The 17335-nt window shown below is 38.8% G+C and overlaps 1 protein-coding gene across 1 annotated transcript; it reads left to right on the forward strand.

Moving 5' to 3' along the window:
* The first annotated feature begins 285 nt into the window (after nt 1-285).
* Nucleotides 286-1232, forward strand: LOC112064697 (E3 ubiquitin-protein ligase RBX1-like). Its single transcript, XM_055085150.1, has one exon. It carries the CDS (start codon nt 295-297, stop codon nt 619-621), a length of 327 nt encoding a protein of 108 aa, XP_054941125.1. The 5' UTR covers nt 286-294; the 3' UTR covers nt 622-1232.
* Nucleotides 1233-17335: the final 16103 nt, after the last annotated feature.

Here is a 17335-nt window from a genome sequence, read left to right on the forward strand (position 1 = left end):
TACCAAAAGGTCTTTCTCAATCTCCTTTTAAAAAGAAAACACTGCGGGCTTCCCTGGTGGCGCAGTGGTTGAGAGTCCGCCTGCCGATGCAGGGGACACGGGCTCGTGCCCCGGTCCGGGAAGATCCCGCATGCCGCGGAGCGGCTGGGCCCGTGAGCCATGGCCGCTGGGCTTATGCGTCCGGAGACTGTGCTCCACAACGGGAGAGGCCGCGACAGTGAGAGGCCCGCATACCACAAAAAAAAAAAAAAAAAAAAAAAAGAAAAAAGAAAACACTGGGCATGTGTTTGCAAAATGGCGGCAGCGATGGATGTGGATACCCCGAGCAGCACGAACAGCGGCGCGGGCAAGAAGGGCTTTGAAGTGAAAAAGTGGAATGCGGTAGCTCTCTGGGCCTGGGATATTGTGGTTGATAACTGTGCCATCTGCCGGAACCACATTATGGATCTTTGCATAGAGTGTCAAGCCAACCAGGCGTCTGCTACTTCTGAAGAGTGCACCGTTGCGTGGGGAGTCTGTAACCATGCTTTTCACTTCCACTGCATCTCCCGCTGGCTCAAAACACGGCAGGTGTGTCCGTTGGACAACAGAGAGTGGGAATTTCAAAAATATGGGCACTAGAAAAAGAGAATTCTTCCATCAAGCTCAACTGTTTCATTAGCCATTTAATGACTTGCCTTCCTGTTACTTAATTATAAATTAGATAGAACCGTGTTTTTTCTGCTTTGTCTTTTCAGTTTGCTATTCCTGCACCCATATTGTATTCTGTGTCAAATAAAATCCAGTTGGATTCTAGAACAGATGCCGCCTCTTGTGTATGTGAAAAAAGTGAACATAAAGGGACCCGTCTTTCTAGGTTGGAAAGCCAGCCTTTGAAAGTGAGATGTTTGTTCGTTAGAGCCAGAGCAGAGTTGTCCTGCAAGCACGTCTCTTGGTCATGAGGAAGCCTGGTCCACAGCCCGGCTACTGATGGCAGTCTTGGGCACGTCGCCGCTCTGCTCTTCTTCTGTAAAGTGGCTGCTGAGGACTAAATGGCGTCATGTGGGCACAGAAAGAGGCTTTGTGAACTGTTAAGAACACTGTACAAATGTTAACTTTGTGTATGACATGTTGCTTTCTCTTCTTAGTTTAGAAAAGTAAACTTGAAGAAATCTAATAAGTAATCTTGGCTGCCAAAAGAGTAATCTATGAACTCAAGTTGGAAATCGATGTTATTTAAAATTGAGTTAACAGGAGAATTCAAGTTTCCTTCCCCCCCACCACCCTTTGCAATTTGTTTAAAATGCCTTGGCCATGGAAAGAACTGCCAGGTCTAATACTAATTCAATGGCTATATAGTCTTTAACTGAGAGGCAGGTTAGTTTACTGCAGTGGTTCTCAAAGTATGGGCTGAGGACTTCCGAGGGTACCAGAAACCCTTTCAGGAGGTTCACAAAGTTCCTTTTCCAACTGCATGACTGTACGAGGCCAGCTTTTCTTTATATCCTTCAACCAAAGCAACATATTGAATGAAGAAGCAGAGGTGAGGATCCAGCTCTCTTCTACTAAGTCGGATATAAAAGAGATTTGCAAAAATGTAAAACAATGCCACTCTTCTAATTTTTTCTTTTGAAAAATAGTTACTTTTAATAAAGATATTTACGTTTAAAAAAAAAGAAAGAAAACACGGAATGAGATAATAATAGCACTTATTGAGCTCTTCCCAGTGCCAGGAGCTGTTCCAAATGCTTCACATATGCCTACCTAACTTTCACAACCCTCTGAAGTAGCTACTGTTATCATTCCCATTTTCCAGATGAGGAAACTGAGGTACAGAGTAGTTAAATTGTTTGCTCAAGGTAACACAACTATTAAGTGTGAGAATCTGACTCAAGAATCTAAAGATCTAAAGGGGCTCATATACAGGAAGCACTATTACAGTTTTCTCTGATAGAGAGACTGGAGAGTGTGGTGAATAGTACATAGGGCTCTGGACTTAAGACAGTATAGGGTTTAAATTCCTATTGTCCCTTTACCAGCTGAATGATTTGGGACAAGTAAATTTATCACTCTGAGCTTTACTTTCCTCATCTGCATTTTGAAAATAACAATACCTTCCTCATAGAAATATTGTGTAGATTTAATGAAAAAACCTGTGCTTAGTAGAGACCTGGTAACATAGCCTTATTGTTGGAATGAGAAACTGTTCTCAGCTGTCAGGACAGAATTACTTAGGGCATGACATTTACAAGAGGAATTACAAAAGTATAGATTTCCATTGATAGTTGGACAAATTACTTCCCTCAATTCAGCTTAGAATGCTCTTGGTATTTTGTAAGGTCCTAGGAACCATCCCAAATTGGCAGCCAGTGGTTTTAGTCATTCTAGAACAGAATTGTCTAAAAAAACTTTCTGCAATGATTGAAGCATTCAGTATCTGCACTGTTTAATATGGTAGCCACCAGCTACGTTACGGCTCTTGAGCACTTGAAATGTGGCTGCTGTGATTGAGGAACTGATATTTTAATTTTATTTAATTTTAATTAATTTTAATTTAGATAGCCACATGTGGCTGTTGACTACCGAATTAGACAGCAGAGCTCTAGAGCTCTGGGGTCCCCCACCGGTCCTGGGCCTGTTAGGAACCGGGCCGCACAACAGGAGGTCAGCGGCGGAGAGCGAGTGAAGTTTCATCTGCCGCTCGCCATCAATCGCATTATTGCCTGAACCATTCTCCCGCACACCCAGCCACGCGCGCCCTTGCAGTGGAAAAATTGTCTTCCATGAAACCGGTCCCTGGTGCCAAAAAGGTTGGAGACCGCTGCTCTAGATGATCTAATCAATTACTTACATCTGAAGAAAACACCCCAGAAAAATCTCTAGGCATTATAATTTTTAAATTTCCTGTCCGGAAATTTAAAATTTAAATGCCGGATAGGAAATAAAATTGCTTAACTATTTACTCTAATGAGCCATACAGGAATAGCCTAGATGGAATGACGGTGCAATCTGTTCTCATCCCTAAATCATGGATCAGTTAGTGTTTTGAACTATGTCAGCTTTCTTGCATAATCTGCTTACAAATTTCAGAAACATTTATTCTTGTAGTATCACTATAATGCTTTATTCTACCATATTGGGAATACAGCTAGGAATAAAAGCTATGTCATAGACCCATTTCATTCTGATGATTAATAGGTGATTGGAATAAATGCTTTCCTGCTATAGAAAACAGGAGGGTGAGGACTCCTCTGTGTTGTTCACATTCCTATGTTTCATGCAGAAAAAGTTGTGCTAAGAATCGATCAGACAGATTGGCTAGTTGATGTTAAAGGTCTTGGTGGCTTTTACCCCCAAACTCAAAGAGTTATACCTATAAAAATGTGGCAATTTGCAACATTTTAACAGAACCCGTAGGCAGACACCAAAGGTACATCAATTCATTCAGCTGCATGGGAGGTGCCACTTTTACCTGACTCATCCTGCAGTCCAGGATCACATAGTGTTCTGCTGCCCTTTCTTTTTATGTGGTATAGAACTTGGGAACCTCGATCAAGTGCTTAATTAAATTTTTGATAAAAGAGTTTGATTATATTTACAAGCACCCTTCCCATCTGCACTTCTGATCAACTGAGTGGAAATTCTGTCTGGGTCAGAATACCAGGCTTGGGATCTTTTCATTCTCAGCAGAACAAATTTGCTCTCTACAACCTGGTATCTAAAAGATGACTCCCTTCAACCGTCCGTATAAAATAGCTTCATTTCCTACACTTACTAGAAAAATTCACTCAATAATTGATTGCGATATGCAATTCATAATACTTACTTAAGCCCCTGAGATTGGAAGAAACTTTTATCGTTATGATTGCTATTAATTTTTTTAGATTCCCCTAGTTTTGCTTCAGCATTGTTAGCCAATAATACTTGCTCTCGTTTATTGAGCATTTACTCTTTATCAGAAGGATGACATAAGTTATCTCATTTAATTCACACAACAAATTTATGAGTAGGGATTAGTGTTACATTTTAATACAATATGGAAACCAAGGCTCAGAGGGAGTATATTGCCCAGAGCACACAGCTTGTATGGGGTACAGCCAGTGTGCATACCCAGATCCTTCTGACTCCAAAGTTTGAGCAATTAAACACCAAACTATATTCTGCCTTGATTAACTGGTATCAGTGTACCTGGGCCACGTAATCTGTTATCTACAAAAATATACTTATTAGTAAAATGTAAATGTTTAGGGAGCATCGGTAAGATAACACATTAGAATAGCATTTATTGTTCTGCAAAACCACAGATGTGGTCATTTCTGTTACTTGGTGCCTCGGCGTTCAGTTCAAAGAAAAGTGTCTCTTCATGTACATGTTATTTTCCGTTAGAACAAAAGCCCAATATGTTTTGACTTGGGTCTTAACGGCCAAGAAACTTGGCCAAATTCATTGCTGAACTGTCACAATGAATCTACTTCACGTGCTTAGTGTTATTATTTGTTTACTCAACATATGATTATTTATATTTATGTAAATATAAAGTATTTATGAGGCCTATTATGTACTGGGGGCTATGTTCACAGCTGGGATGCAAAATATGGTGGTGAACATGAGAGAAATTTCCTCAGGCAGCCCACAGCTGAAAAGAGAAAAAAGAGATTATATAAAGAATAACACAAATAATTAATTAATGATTGTGACTAGAGCCACAAAAGGTAAATAAATGATGGCATAACCTGGCCAGGCAATAGTCCTGGCTTCATGGGCCAGTTAATAAGAAAAGTCCCTGCCAGTAAACTTTGTGATCATTAATCAGCAATTCTATTATACACTGATATTTCATTGTACATAATTTGATAATCAATTCATTAGAAAAAACAAAAATAAATAAGAGGCATAAATGTCCCTTTTACTTATCAGGAAGTACCTTATAATTATTCTCACATTTATTTTTCTTTCAGTAGAACTCCAGTTTTTAAAATTCTTTTGGAAAGTATATAAAACAATTTTACTATAATAAAAATGGAAATTGAGTTGAAATGATGTCATTGCTTTTAATCTCTGCATTATTAATTTGGAGAAGACAGAGACTAATAGAGTCCTAACCTTCTGTTTAGAAGCAAAGATCATGCCTTAGAAACAAGCAAAGATCATGAAATAATTAATTCTTTGTGAAATAATTAATTCGTACTTCAGAAAGTTATACCCAAAAGATGACTGAGGAAAACCAGCATCTCCTGCCTTTGAAGGCTTTAGTCCACCATCATCATTAAGAATGGAGATAAAAAAACACCATCACGGGGGACTTGCCTGGTGGTCCAGGGGCTAAGACTCTGCATTCCCAATGCAGGGGACCCAGGTTCGATCCCTGGTCAGGGAACTAGATCCCACATGCCACAACTAAGAGTTCGCATGCCACAACTAAAGATCTTGCATGTAGCAACGAAGATCTCGCGTGCCGCAACTAAGACCCCTGCGCAACCAAATAAATAAATAAATATTTAAAAACGAACAAACAAACAAACAAAATAGCATCATGGGCTAAGAGTTCTAGAAGTTAATTTTAAGACTTTCTTTTCTACTCAGAGCTTGCCTGAAAAGGGGTGTGAATTAATTTTCACGTAGGTCAGCCAATGATCCCTAGGTAACAGGTGTTAGCACATTAACAGCAATGATAGAAAAGCTGAAACCAAAGAAGACTCCTATTTTTTTCACAGCACTGCCTTCGCTTCCCCTGCCTTGGTATGTTCTGTAGAATTTAAGAGAAGCTGAGTGTGCCAGTTTATCTCTGCTGGTACTTTTCCCCTGTGCTTTTCTCGTGTTCAGAAGTGGAGAAAGGAAGATACTGTAAAAACAGAAACAGCTCTGAGGTGTGGTCTCCACCAACTGTCTCTTCAGAAGCGCAAACCCTTCCACTCAGCAACCTGGAACCCATACATGTCTCTTCCTCACTGCCAGACCCACCTGCCTGAAGCACCACCAGAAATGCCTTTGACTTCTGAGGTATCCTCTTTGCAAATAAAAGCACCTCTGGAAAGATTCTTCTTAGCACCTAAGATCAGCTGCACTGAAATAATGGTAATTTTGATGAGTAGGGGCTGGAGAAGAGAGGATTTTAGAGCATGGAGCACCGTGGAGTGTTCATCTGGCCAGGGCAAGAGCCAGAGCAGAGAGCACAGGACAGCAACGTATGCCTGGTCACGTGGAGAGAGAGGTGCTCTCGGAGTGGAGAAGGGGTACAGGAGGAAAGTGGGTGACAGCACAAACCAAAACATATCTGCTTAAATGAGTTATTTTACATAAAGCATTTAGAATAGTGCTAGCCCCAAATGATATGAAAATAATAAGTATTTACTAATCATTGGTCCTAGGGCTAGTCAGTTCCCACAACAGAAAGTGCCATTCTCTCTCCTCCTCCCTTCCTCCCGTCTTATCACATGACCTGTTCCCAGGGCTCAGAGATATGACTTGCACAGCTCCTGGTACAGTTTCATTCCAAGTTAGGTAAAAAGGCTTTAGTGAGCCAGCCCTGGAACCCAAGCAGTATTCATTCTATTGTTTCAATGGAAAAGGTGTTTAGAGGACAGTAGGCTCTCAGTGAACCTTTGTTTAAGCAAAAAAGTGTTTAGTAGTGATGAGGTTCAGAACACGCTACCCCACAATATGGCACCTTGGCATTTTGAATATTGTACGCTAAAGGAATTTGAGAAACGTCAGGTACTGGAAGGACTCTCTGACCTTCCTCTGAAGCAGGTCATAAGACCGTCCTGTGAGAGATGCCTTCCTACACCCAGAAGAAAGGAGCATCCCTGTCTCTAAGATGGACAGAGGAATCTGGTGAACAGGTCGTGCTAAATTTCCCCAGTTTACTACCCTTAGCTCATACCCTTTTGTTCTACCACATTTTTCCATGACTTTCCACTCTTCATCAAACGTAGTTTAAAAACACTCAGACTTAACAGTTTCCCAGGTCTTCATTTCCTTATGAAGGCTACTATGTCATGCAAAACTTATATTAAATAAATTTGTAAGCTTACCTCTTTTTAAAAAATATTTACTTTATTTATTTATTGGCTGTGTTGGGTCTTAGTTGCAGCACATGGGATCTTTTGTTGTGGCGCGTTGTTCTCTCTAGTTGTGGCGTGCAGGTGCCCTGAGGCATGTGAGATCTTAGTTCCCTGACCAGGGATCAAACCCTCGTTCCCTGTATTGCAAGATAGATTCTTAACCACTGGACCACAAGGGAAGTCCCAGGTTTCCTCTTGTTAATCTGTTTTTTTGTCAGTCTAATTTACAGGGCTCTAACCAGAGAACCTAGGAGGGTAGAGGGAAAGAGATTTTTTTTCCCTCCCCTACAGTTTTCCAAATGATCAATGTCTATACTTTGGGAATGGATTACATATGTAGGTTGGGGGCTCCTTATACATAGGGGGCTTTTTTTACTTAGAGTCTTGTTCTCGTTGCTTCCTGTTTTTTGTTTTTAATTGCAAAGGATCTTTTTATTTAACCTAACAAGATTCCACCTAAGGAAAACAGAGAAAAGATGCTATGCAAAACACAAGAAACTTGGAATCTTGGCTGTCCTGAAGGGTAGATTCCACTGGGATACAGTCTAGTAACTCCTTAATAAGGGCACACGTGTGCACATAGAACAGGAATTAGGGACCTGCATATCCAAACAGAATAGGCTATACCTAGCAACCAAAATGTCATCACCTGAAGAAGCTTTCAGAAAATCAACACTTAACCATTTATGTTCCAAAGAAAATTCATTGCCGCTACAAAGAATGTTTCCTTTCAGATTCTGAATGAATCAGAGAGAGATGATGACTGCCTACAAAATAAAAGCCCAAGGCACCACTAGGCCATTTGTGTTGGTGGCCATAACTACTAGCTTGGTTCATGACAGAATTGATTCAATGGTAACAATTGCCTTCAACATTAAAAACAGCATAAATGAATAGATCAGTCGTGCCCCAGTCTAGTTTGCTACCCACCAGACTCAAAATAAATAAATATCACCAAGGAGAGCTTTAGAAGAGAAATGTTATCTACTAAAAAGGATACATTAGCCCTTTGTGTTTTTCCAAAGTCATTACTGAATGACTAGGGCAATTCATATGCCCAGAACTGCAGTCTTTATTTGTATTTTGATCCCTCAGCAGTATTTGCATTTAGTATTTTTTCTTATAAGGAAGGATAGGAAGCTGTTTGTTTCAGAGTTTCCCAAAAGGGCTTCCCTGGTGGCGCAGTGGTTGAGAATCCGCCTGCCGATGCAGGGGACACAGGTTCGTGCCCCCGTCCGGGAAGATCCCACATGCCGCGGAGCGGCTGGGCCCGTGAGCCATGGCCACTGAGCCTGTACGTCCGGAGCCTGTGCTCCGCAACGGGAGAGGCCACAACAGTGAGAGGCCCGCGTACCACAAAAAAAAAAAAAAAAAAAACAGAGTTTCCCAAAGTATGTATGCTTATCGACTGTACATAAGAGGATGAGCATTATAGTCCTGGAGGTGGGACAGGGAGGGCCTCTGGGGCCAAACTTGGAGACAGATGGCCTTCACATTTATTTGATATGCAGCCTTCAGTTCTCGGAGAGAAGGACTGGGGCAGGGTGGTAAATAGGGGTTGACCAAGACCTCACAGGGCCACAAGACAGAAAGAAATTTTAAAATCACAATGAGGTGGAAATAGGTTCAGGATGAGCTGAAAACCAAGCGTTTTTGCCCATGGAGATTTTTATGCCTTCTGTTTATGACCATTGATACTAGATTCCATTTACAGTAGTAATATTATTTTCTTTTTAAGTAAACATTAAAATCTTTAAAGTGAATTGATTTAAGTTAAAATGCTTATTACTACAGTGTTCAGCTATAGCAGTTTCTGAAATTGATGCCTGAATGGCTGACATTTAGGAGCTGTTTGCTTAGAAAAGAGCACTGGTTTTAGAGCCACGCCAGTACTCCAGTACTGCCCCAGGGAACCTTCAGTGATTTTTACTTATTTTCTCTGAACCTCATGATCCTCAACTACAAAATGCTTGGATGAGAAACACAAACCTCTCAAGGCAATTGTAAGGAATAAATAATAGGTGCTCAGTTAATGGTTAGTCCCTTTCCTTCCCTTACTGATATATGAGAAAGGCAGACAAACACTCTCTCCTCAGGCAACACCCCTGCCTAGCCTCAAGACAACAAACTGTAGGCAGGGATTATTCAAATCACTAGATACTTTTGTATACACACCAACAGAGGCTATATTTGTAGCCCAACATATTACCTTTGCAAACATGACAGGCAGAGAATTTAAGTATCAACACAGTACTTTCTTGTTACCAAAGAGTATATTCTGGGGCACTGTGTCACAGGGTGAATGGTCTGAAGGCCAGTTCTGGGCATTACTGACCAAAACCCAGGGCAAAAGGATATATATGTGTGTGTGTGTGTGTGTGTGTGTGTGTGTGTGTGTGTGTGTGTGTGTGTACACATGTGTACACACACGTGTGTGTACATACATACGCCAGGGTATGGTTTCAGGAGAAAGCAGAAATCCTTAAAGAAATGTAATTTTTGCAATGGAAGGACAATTCTTGGGCCATCAGTTTTCCTCCCTTCCTCCTTTACTTCCTTCCTTCCTTTCTTTTTTTCTACCTAAAAAAGGCACACCAAAATTTATGTTGAATATTCTCTTCTAATTTAAGGCTTATTACCTCTTTTTGTCCTTCACACATTAAAAGTCTATGAAATTTTAAAAAAGTGTTTCTTAGAAAGCAATACAAATGGCCAATAAGGCAAAGCATATCTAACCTCACTAATAATAATCAAACATATGCTAAAAATCAAGACATCAATATTCACCAATATGAAATATTCATTCATCAATATTCTTTCAATGTGCAAAAAGTTTTTAACCTATTCATACCTTGTTAAAATGGATGTGGGCAAACACCTATGCCCTCCCAGTGAGCGCATAAATGGGCACAGCTCTCTGGAGGATAATTTGTAGTGCTATTAAAAACCTAAAAATCTGTGTATTCTTTGACCCAGAAATCTCCCTTCTGAGACTTTATTCTAAGGAAATAATAAGAGCTGTACTGAAAACCGTATCAAGAAGAGTGCTCATTGTATCATAAATTATTAGAGCAGAAAACAAAATGGCTTAAGTGTCCAACAATAATGCAGATCATAGAATCAAATGTGCTAGAACCATCCGTTACAAAAGTACACCGTCATTGAACATGATTGTGTTGAAGGAAACAAGATTAGTGGTTTTAAATGGGAGGGAAAACAGTATTTTTTAGGAAGAAACTCCCCCAAAGTCATTGAGGACAAAGCAATGGAATTCAGGCATATTTACATGCAGCTCAGACAAGCAGACCTCACTGGCCTGACTACAAAATTTGGTCACACTTGCCTTTATTGCTGATTCAGCAGCCTGAGCCCTTATTCAACCATCTGCCCTCCCTACCTATACCCCTGTCCACCTTACCCAGAAGGAAATCAGCTCCCTCTCAAAGTATCCCCCAGATATTTCTGGGAATCCCCAAAGGGATCTGTCAGTTGTGGTCACAGCACAGCACCTGCCCTTTCTTCTTCTTCTCCACCTCCCCCCGATACCACTCAGAGAAGCCTCACCGCTGGCCCTTCTGACAGTGTTAGTGGTGAGAACACCAAGGTCAGGGTCTGGTGTGGTCTCCACTGGTCATCCAGGCATTGAGGAGTGCTGACTTCTATCCGGAAATTCCAACCAAACTCTCTGGTTTCCATCAGTTTGAGTGGCCTCCTCTCTAACTTCATGCTACACTGCCATCAGGAATGAAAGCAGTTCCTTTTAGGCCAGAGCCTCAGAGTGTTAAGAAGCATTAGTTCCACCAGTTCTAGGCCCTCAGATCTTGCCCATAATCTCTCTGAGTATCAAGGAATCACTTTCATCAGTTTTTGGTTTTCTTTTCTTTCAACCCAGAGACTCAAACACAAACAAGGACAATTGTTATGCCATCTCTTTTCATTGTCCTCCTGGTCCCTCAGCTAAAAATGAATAGACAAATAGATGCCCCTTTTTCTCCAAAAGAAACCTAACCTATCCAGATGCAGTTCTCCTTTCATCGACAGCCTTCCCTTCTTTCTCATCCCCAAATTTTCTTTTTCTTAAGATAAAATTTTTTTTTTGTTAAGTTCCTGGAAATCCCAGCCCCTCAAACATCTCCTGAAGATGCTTCAAGGTCTATGCATCATGGACTAATTTACATTTAACACTGATTCCAAAATATAAAATTGCTTGAATCAGTTAAATTATTTTTCTGTTTTCTACTCCCCTCCCTGGTCATAATTTTAAAGTAAAGATTTTGGAAAAGTTAACTTTTGTAGTAGCCATATCCATCAGCATTTTGTTTATAAAGGGCATTTCTCCCCATCATGACCCTAGGAAGGAATAAGAATATATCACCACGAGTTATATTTCCTCCTCTATCTAGTCTAGAGATCACTGTTTCTACTATATTTGCATAATAATACTAGATGGCAATTCAGAAGACTATGGTTTTAACCACACCTAACTTGGAATTAACCAAATGACTGTGACAAATCATTTTATTTTTTAAAAAAATTAAAATAAAAAATTTTAATTGTATATATTTTTCCATAAAAATAATATCCATGGTGAGAGTACACACTGATATAACTTTTTTGGAGAGCAATCTAGCAATACCATCTATGAAAATATTAATAGTGATAACTTCAGAGTTGAAATTTTCTCTAATTTTTATTTTCTTATTTTTGCTTTTTTTTGTTTTGTCTTTTATGTTGAGCATATATTGGTTGTATAAACAAAAATAGTGCAAAGAGTTTTTACAAAATATAGAAAGGAAAAAGAAATTTATCCAAAACCCCAGGCTAGGTCAGATTACAGTCTTTTGAATTGCAGTCTAATATTTTTGGGTGGACATAAATGTGATCATAAAGTTACTCAACTTGTGTGACTGGATTTGCTATTACAAAGTGCTCTTGCACTTACACTTGAGCCTTCCCAGTGCTGTCTACTCTCAATTTTACTCATGCTGGGTATGGCTTCAACTATTTTTCTCTCTTAGTCTGTGACTCTGTTGACAACTCTTCCTTCAAGGCCCAAGTAAGTCCATATCACCATAAAACCAGCTTCCAGATCCTTCTGTCCTGAGTCTTAACTACCTGGCCCATTCCTTTGTCCCTCAGATGATACCACAGATATTGTTAACTATTGTTTTCATCTGCCTGCCCCATCTCCCCCTGGATCTGAGAGCTTCTCTTGGGCCTCACATTTTTTTTTTCTTTCTTAGTGATCAGCATAGTGCAGCAGATGCTCAAAACTTGTTTGAAGACATAATAAGGTGATTTCAATTCTACTCATTTGTTTATTAATGCTGCACTCTGCATCTTAGAGTGGATGCTTATTACAAGATTTGTTGTATCATGGATTTAAGGTGACTGCATGAAGAGATGAAACAATGCCTGGCCAGTGGCCGCCTTTTCCTCCCAGCATGGCGGACTTTTAGCAACTTAAAATTCTGATACGAAGCAAATACCTTCTAAACATTCCTTCAGAGGGATTCATTTCCCTGAACAATTATTCATCTCTGAGTAATAATTTCCTTTTTCTCTCTTTAACGAAACTACAATGACTGAAAGACAGGCTGATGTTGAAAAGTCGGGATATATTTCTTTGCAAAATATACGGATCCAGAGTCCATAATAACTTCTATTTTTAATTTATGAATTTGTGTGTGTTTATTCATTAATTTATCATCTGTGACTATTTCCTTGTAAGTTGTAAAAATTTAAAAAGAAATTTTTATAAGTGTAAATAATTTTAAACAATGTGATTATTATCATAAACAGATTCTTTAAATGCCTTTTCACTTGATGATATTATTAAACTGTATCTAATTGTCCTTTGTAATATATTTTCTTTATCAATTTTTTTAGTCTGAGGTCTTTTATTCTTTAATTTGTTTTTCCAAGAGTAAGAAAACGTTTTATTCCCGTACATTTTTCCAATACCCTTGTGATAGCCAATTTGGATCTTCATTTATTTATTTATTATTTTTATTTATTTATTTTAAAAAATATTAGTGTATTTATTTATTTATTTACCTGTGCCAGGTCTTAGTTGCAGCACGCAGGATCTTTAGTTGCAGTGTGCGAGGAGTTTTAGTTGCAGCATGCGAACTCTTTGTTGCAGCATGTGGGATCTAGTTCCCTGACCAGGGATCGAACCTGGGACCCCTGCATTGGGAGTGTGGAGTCTTAGCCACTGGACCACCAGGGAAGTCTCTTCATTTATTTTTTTAAACAGTCATCTTCTCAATTTAAAAATCTTCATCTTTTAAAATGTTCCTGTATTTATAAAGATTAAATGATACATGTGCATTTCAAAAAATTAGAAAATATAGACAAATTAAGAATTAAAATCACGTGAAATTTTATCATTCTGATCTGATCATTTAAAATGTTCACCTGTATATAGCTAATGAGAACATACTGTATATCACAGGGAACTCTACTCAATGCTCTTTGGTGACCTAAATGGAAAGGAAATCCAAAAAAAGAGGGGATATATGTATGTATAGCTGATTCATTTTACTGTACAGTAGAAACTAACACAACATTGTAATGCAACTATACGCCAATAAAAATTAATTTAAAAAATAAAAAACAAAATCAAAATGAAAAAAAAAGAAGTTCCCCTGATCCTGTTTGGATTTCCCCACTGTTCTAAATTGCTTCTTTTGTCTTCAAATTTTCATCTTTCTCCCAAAGCTTTTCCTCTTTCTAGGTTTCCCTGTACGAATCTCCCCCTGCCTTTAAAAAACTCCATACCCCAGTAATTGGCACTGCATGTCCCCATCCCCAACAGGATCTCCCCACTCTCTTGTCAGCCATCAGTTTTCCTGAGCCTGACTCATGCAGTCTGGGACAGTGTCCTGGGAGGTAGCCCATTACCAGCACAGTGTGGTCTACTGGGGTCCCCCTCCCACGGAAGGGTCTCTCCTAGTCTTGTGATACCATCTCTGACATGCCCAGTCACTCCAAATAAAATTGGGCCCTTCCTGGTCTCCTCACAAGTGTGAAGTGTAGGCATGCTGGTTGGATCAAACACAAACACCCTGAAGGATAAAGACAGAACAGTCAGGCCTAAGCAAGAACTAAAGTGGGCTGAAATAAAAGCCTTTGTGTGCTTGTGTAAGTAGTGAGAACTATGCGAGCTGGGGTTCAGGCATTATAGCTAAAAGGGGCAAAATCCTTGTCCAGCCTGGCTGAATGTTGCCACAGACAGAGAGATGAAGGTCAGTGTGGCCAGAATGCTGTATTCTGAAGTCAGATTTGTTTGTGCTGGCTCATTTTTTTAAAAATTAAAGACACTTTGTGGAGCAAATAAAACCTGCTTCAGGTTAAATATGACCTATATTTTACCAGTTTATGACTCCTAGACTAAAGTCATATAAACCTGTAGGAAGGAGAAAATATTTTTCCAACCGTTTCCTAATTTACAAGTCACCTTTTTCTCTAGAATCCGTAAGTTTTGGAAGTCACATTTTTGTACAAAGCAATCTTCTTTCCATTACTCACTCCCTTCCTCTTCACATCTACTGGGAATTAGACAGGGCTATTTTCTTAATAATACAAAATAGACCTTTGAGTTTTAACTACATTCTTTACCAGCAGCCTTTGTTATTCTCATTTCCATTGGAGGATTGGAGAATAAGTGATTTTTCTCTTTCACTTGCATTAGGTAAGAGGCAGGTTTTAGTCTTGCGGCCCATCTCCTGAATATCCCCTTCCAAGGCACTGGGAGGGACCCTTTTGATGTATTCACATGGTCAAATGGACTTTACAAAATTCGTTAAAGATATTTTCACCATAATTGGCTAAGACCATTTTCTCTTTCCGTTCCAACTTCTCCTCTTGTCACTTTCCCTCATGTCTAATCGGTTTATCGTAGTAACTGCAGGTATTTTGAGGACTTGAGTAAGGAAAGTACAAGTGGTAATACATGGTGTTTGGGACATGTTTTTGTAATTCTCATCACTTCCGTGTATAAGGAAACCATGGCTAGCATTTCTGGTGTAGAAATGGCTTCCAGAAGTACTCTAATTGCCCATTATCCTGACTTATCAGCAACATAAAAAGGCACAAAGCCAGAGGTCTCTCACAATAAGAACATGTCCCTAAGTGACCAGCACTGGAAGGATGTTGGTAAATTAGGAAAAACATGCCAAAATAAGACTGAATTATTTTTCTACTTTTTTCTACAGAAAGTGATAGAACAAAACTATTGTCAGATAAAGAAACAATCAATGGGCATACAGCCAAAAATGTAGGGAAAAAGTTATAGAGGTAATTAATAAAAATAATGTTGCTGTTTTTCTGAGTTTTGTGATATTTGTCACCTTTTGAAAATTGCAATTTGTTATGATTTACCTTGTTTTAAATAAATATTTGCTTTCATATATAATTTTAGATTTGTGATTTTGTATTTTTCTTAAAGAGGATTTCTCCACCATATTGTATAAGCTTCAGGACCCCCAAAATCTGGATCAACCCCTGTTGGGATGAAGATTTTCTTTAAACAGGGAATTCCCTGGCGGTCCAGTGGTTAGCACTTGGGGCTTTCACTGCTGTGGGCCTGAGTTCAAGGGGACTAAGATCCCACAAGCAGTGCAGTGCGGCAAAAAAAAAAAAAGATTTTTTTAAACAAAGTATTGTGATTATACATATAAAAAATTGGGCCACTGAAACAACCCATACACATAGAAAAACCACTGGTGAAACAAAGCCATATGAATGTCAAAATGAGCTCTTTTGGTCATTTAGTTCACTCTCTTCATAGACTCAGCATATATAAAACAGGACTTAGATGTTGCATCCACCTCTAAGCACTGTGTCCTATACAAATTCACAATGATTTACATTTCATTTCTGTATTTACCATAAATACTTAGTTTTCCAATTTTTATTGTCTGAGTAAAATTTTGGTTTAAGTTGTATAAATTATGTATAGTTTTTATTGTTTAAATTGTACAGTTTTTTGTTTTTTTTTTTTTTGCTTGTTGCCTAATTACACAAACATCATCTTCTTTAGTTGCACTTTGGAGCAACAGAGACCATATTGATTTAGCATTCACTTGTCCATTAGAGATGTGTCACGCCAGATCTTGTGCTAGGCAGTAGTATGTGTGAACAGTGAAAGGGACAGGAATATAAACATGAATAAGACATTGCCATTACTTTCAGGAAGCTCACAGTCTGCTGGGAAAGACCCATGGTCCAGTGGGAGAGACATATGTAAACACTGCTTTGGGAAGAAAAAGATGAAGTTGATTAACTGGGGGGTCAAGAAGACTTCTTATAGGCGTTAACATTTGAGCTATGTATTGAAGAATGAAAAATAGCTTATCGTGTTGAGAAAGGGAAAAGTATTCAGGGCAAAAAGAGTAGTAGAATTATGGCAAAGTGGCATGACTAAACATGGTATGCTGGGATAAAAGGAGAAGCTAAATAAGATACACATAGGAGGATATAAGGAGTAAGAATAAAGTGTGGACTGGGGCCAGATGATGGACTTTCCTGAAAGATTTCTAAGCAGTGTGTCACCATCATATTTGTGTCTGAAAAAGTACACTCTAGCTAACTTTACTTGGCTCCATGAATACAGGGAAACTTAATATGCAAATATGCTTTTAGTTTAGTCAGCATTTTTGGACTCATTGTCTTGGACTAAAAGTTGCTGAGACATGATATCCCTTAGATGGAGTGCAAAGTTGCATCAGGAAGGAGCTGAAGCATAAATGACTAATTCTTATAAGCAGGGATGTCAGTGACAAGCAGTTTTACAAAAATTTCTAATTTTCAAATGGAGCAAACAGTAGTATTATTTAATACTGGTACTCTTTGTACCCACCCACCTAATTCCTCCAGCTCAAATAGACTTGTCTGGTTTCTTACATAGTATCAATATTTAAAATCAGTTTTGTACAGCTGTTATGCTACCATACAAAAGTTCCTTAGGTTTCTACTTTCATAGCATTAATTTGAAATTTAAGATGAAATAAACTGTATTTTATAAATTCAACCCATTAGATCCTGAAACAATATTTTGTGCTGAATATATACTTATAATGTAATTTTGCTAAAAATTATACCTCTGTAGCTTTTTGCTTTTTGAAAATAAATCAGTACAACATTATGCTTAATTTTGAGTTAGTTCTCCTTTAGCAAGGAATTAGTCACTTAAGTATTTTTTTTAACATCTTTATTGGAGTATAATTGCTTTACAATGGTGTGTTAGTTTCTGCTGTATAACAAAGTGAATCAGCTATACATATACA

Source organism: Physeter macrocephalus, chromosome 6, assembly GCF_002837175.3.
Source record: "Physeter macrocephalus isolate SW-GA chromosome 6, ASM283717v5, whole genome shotgun sequence".
Lineage (NCBI taxonomy): Eukaryota > Metazoa > Chordata > Mammalia > Artiodactyla > Physeteridae > Physeter > Physeter macrocephalus.

What these genes read in the sequence shown, in the direction of transcription:
- LOC112064697 (XM_055085150.1), top strand. Translation starts at nt 295, where the DNA reads ATGGCGGCAGCGATGGATGTGGATACCCCGAGCAGCACGAACAGCGGC.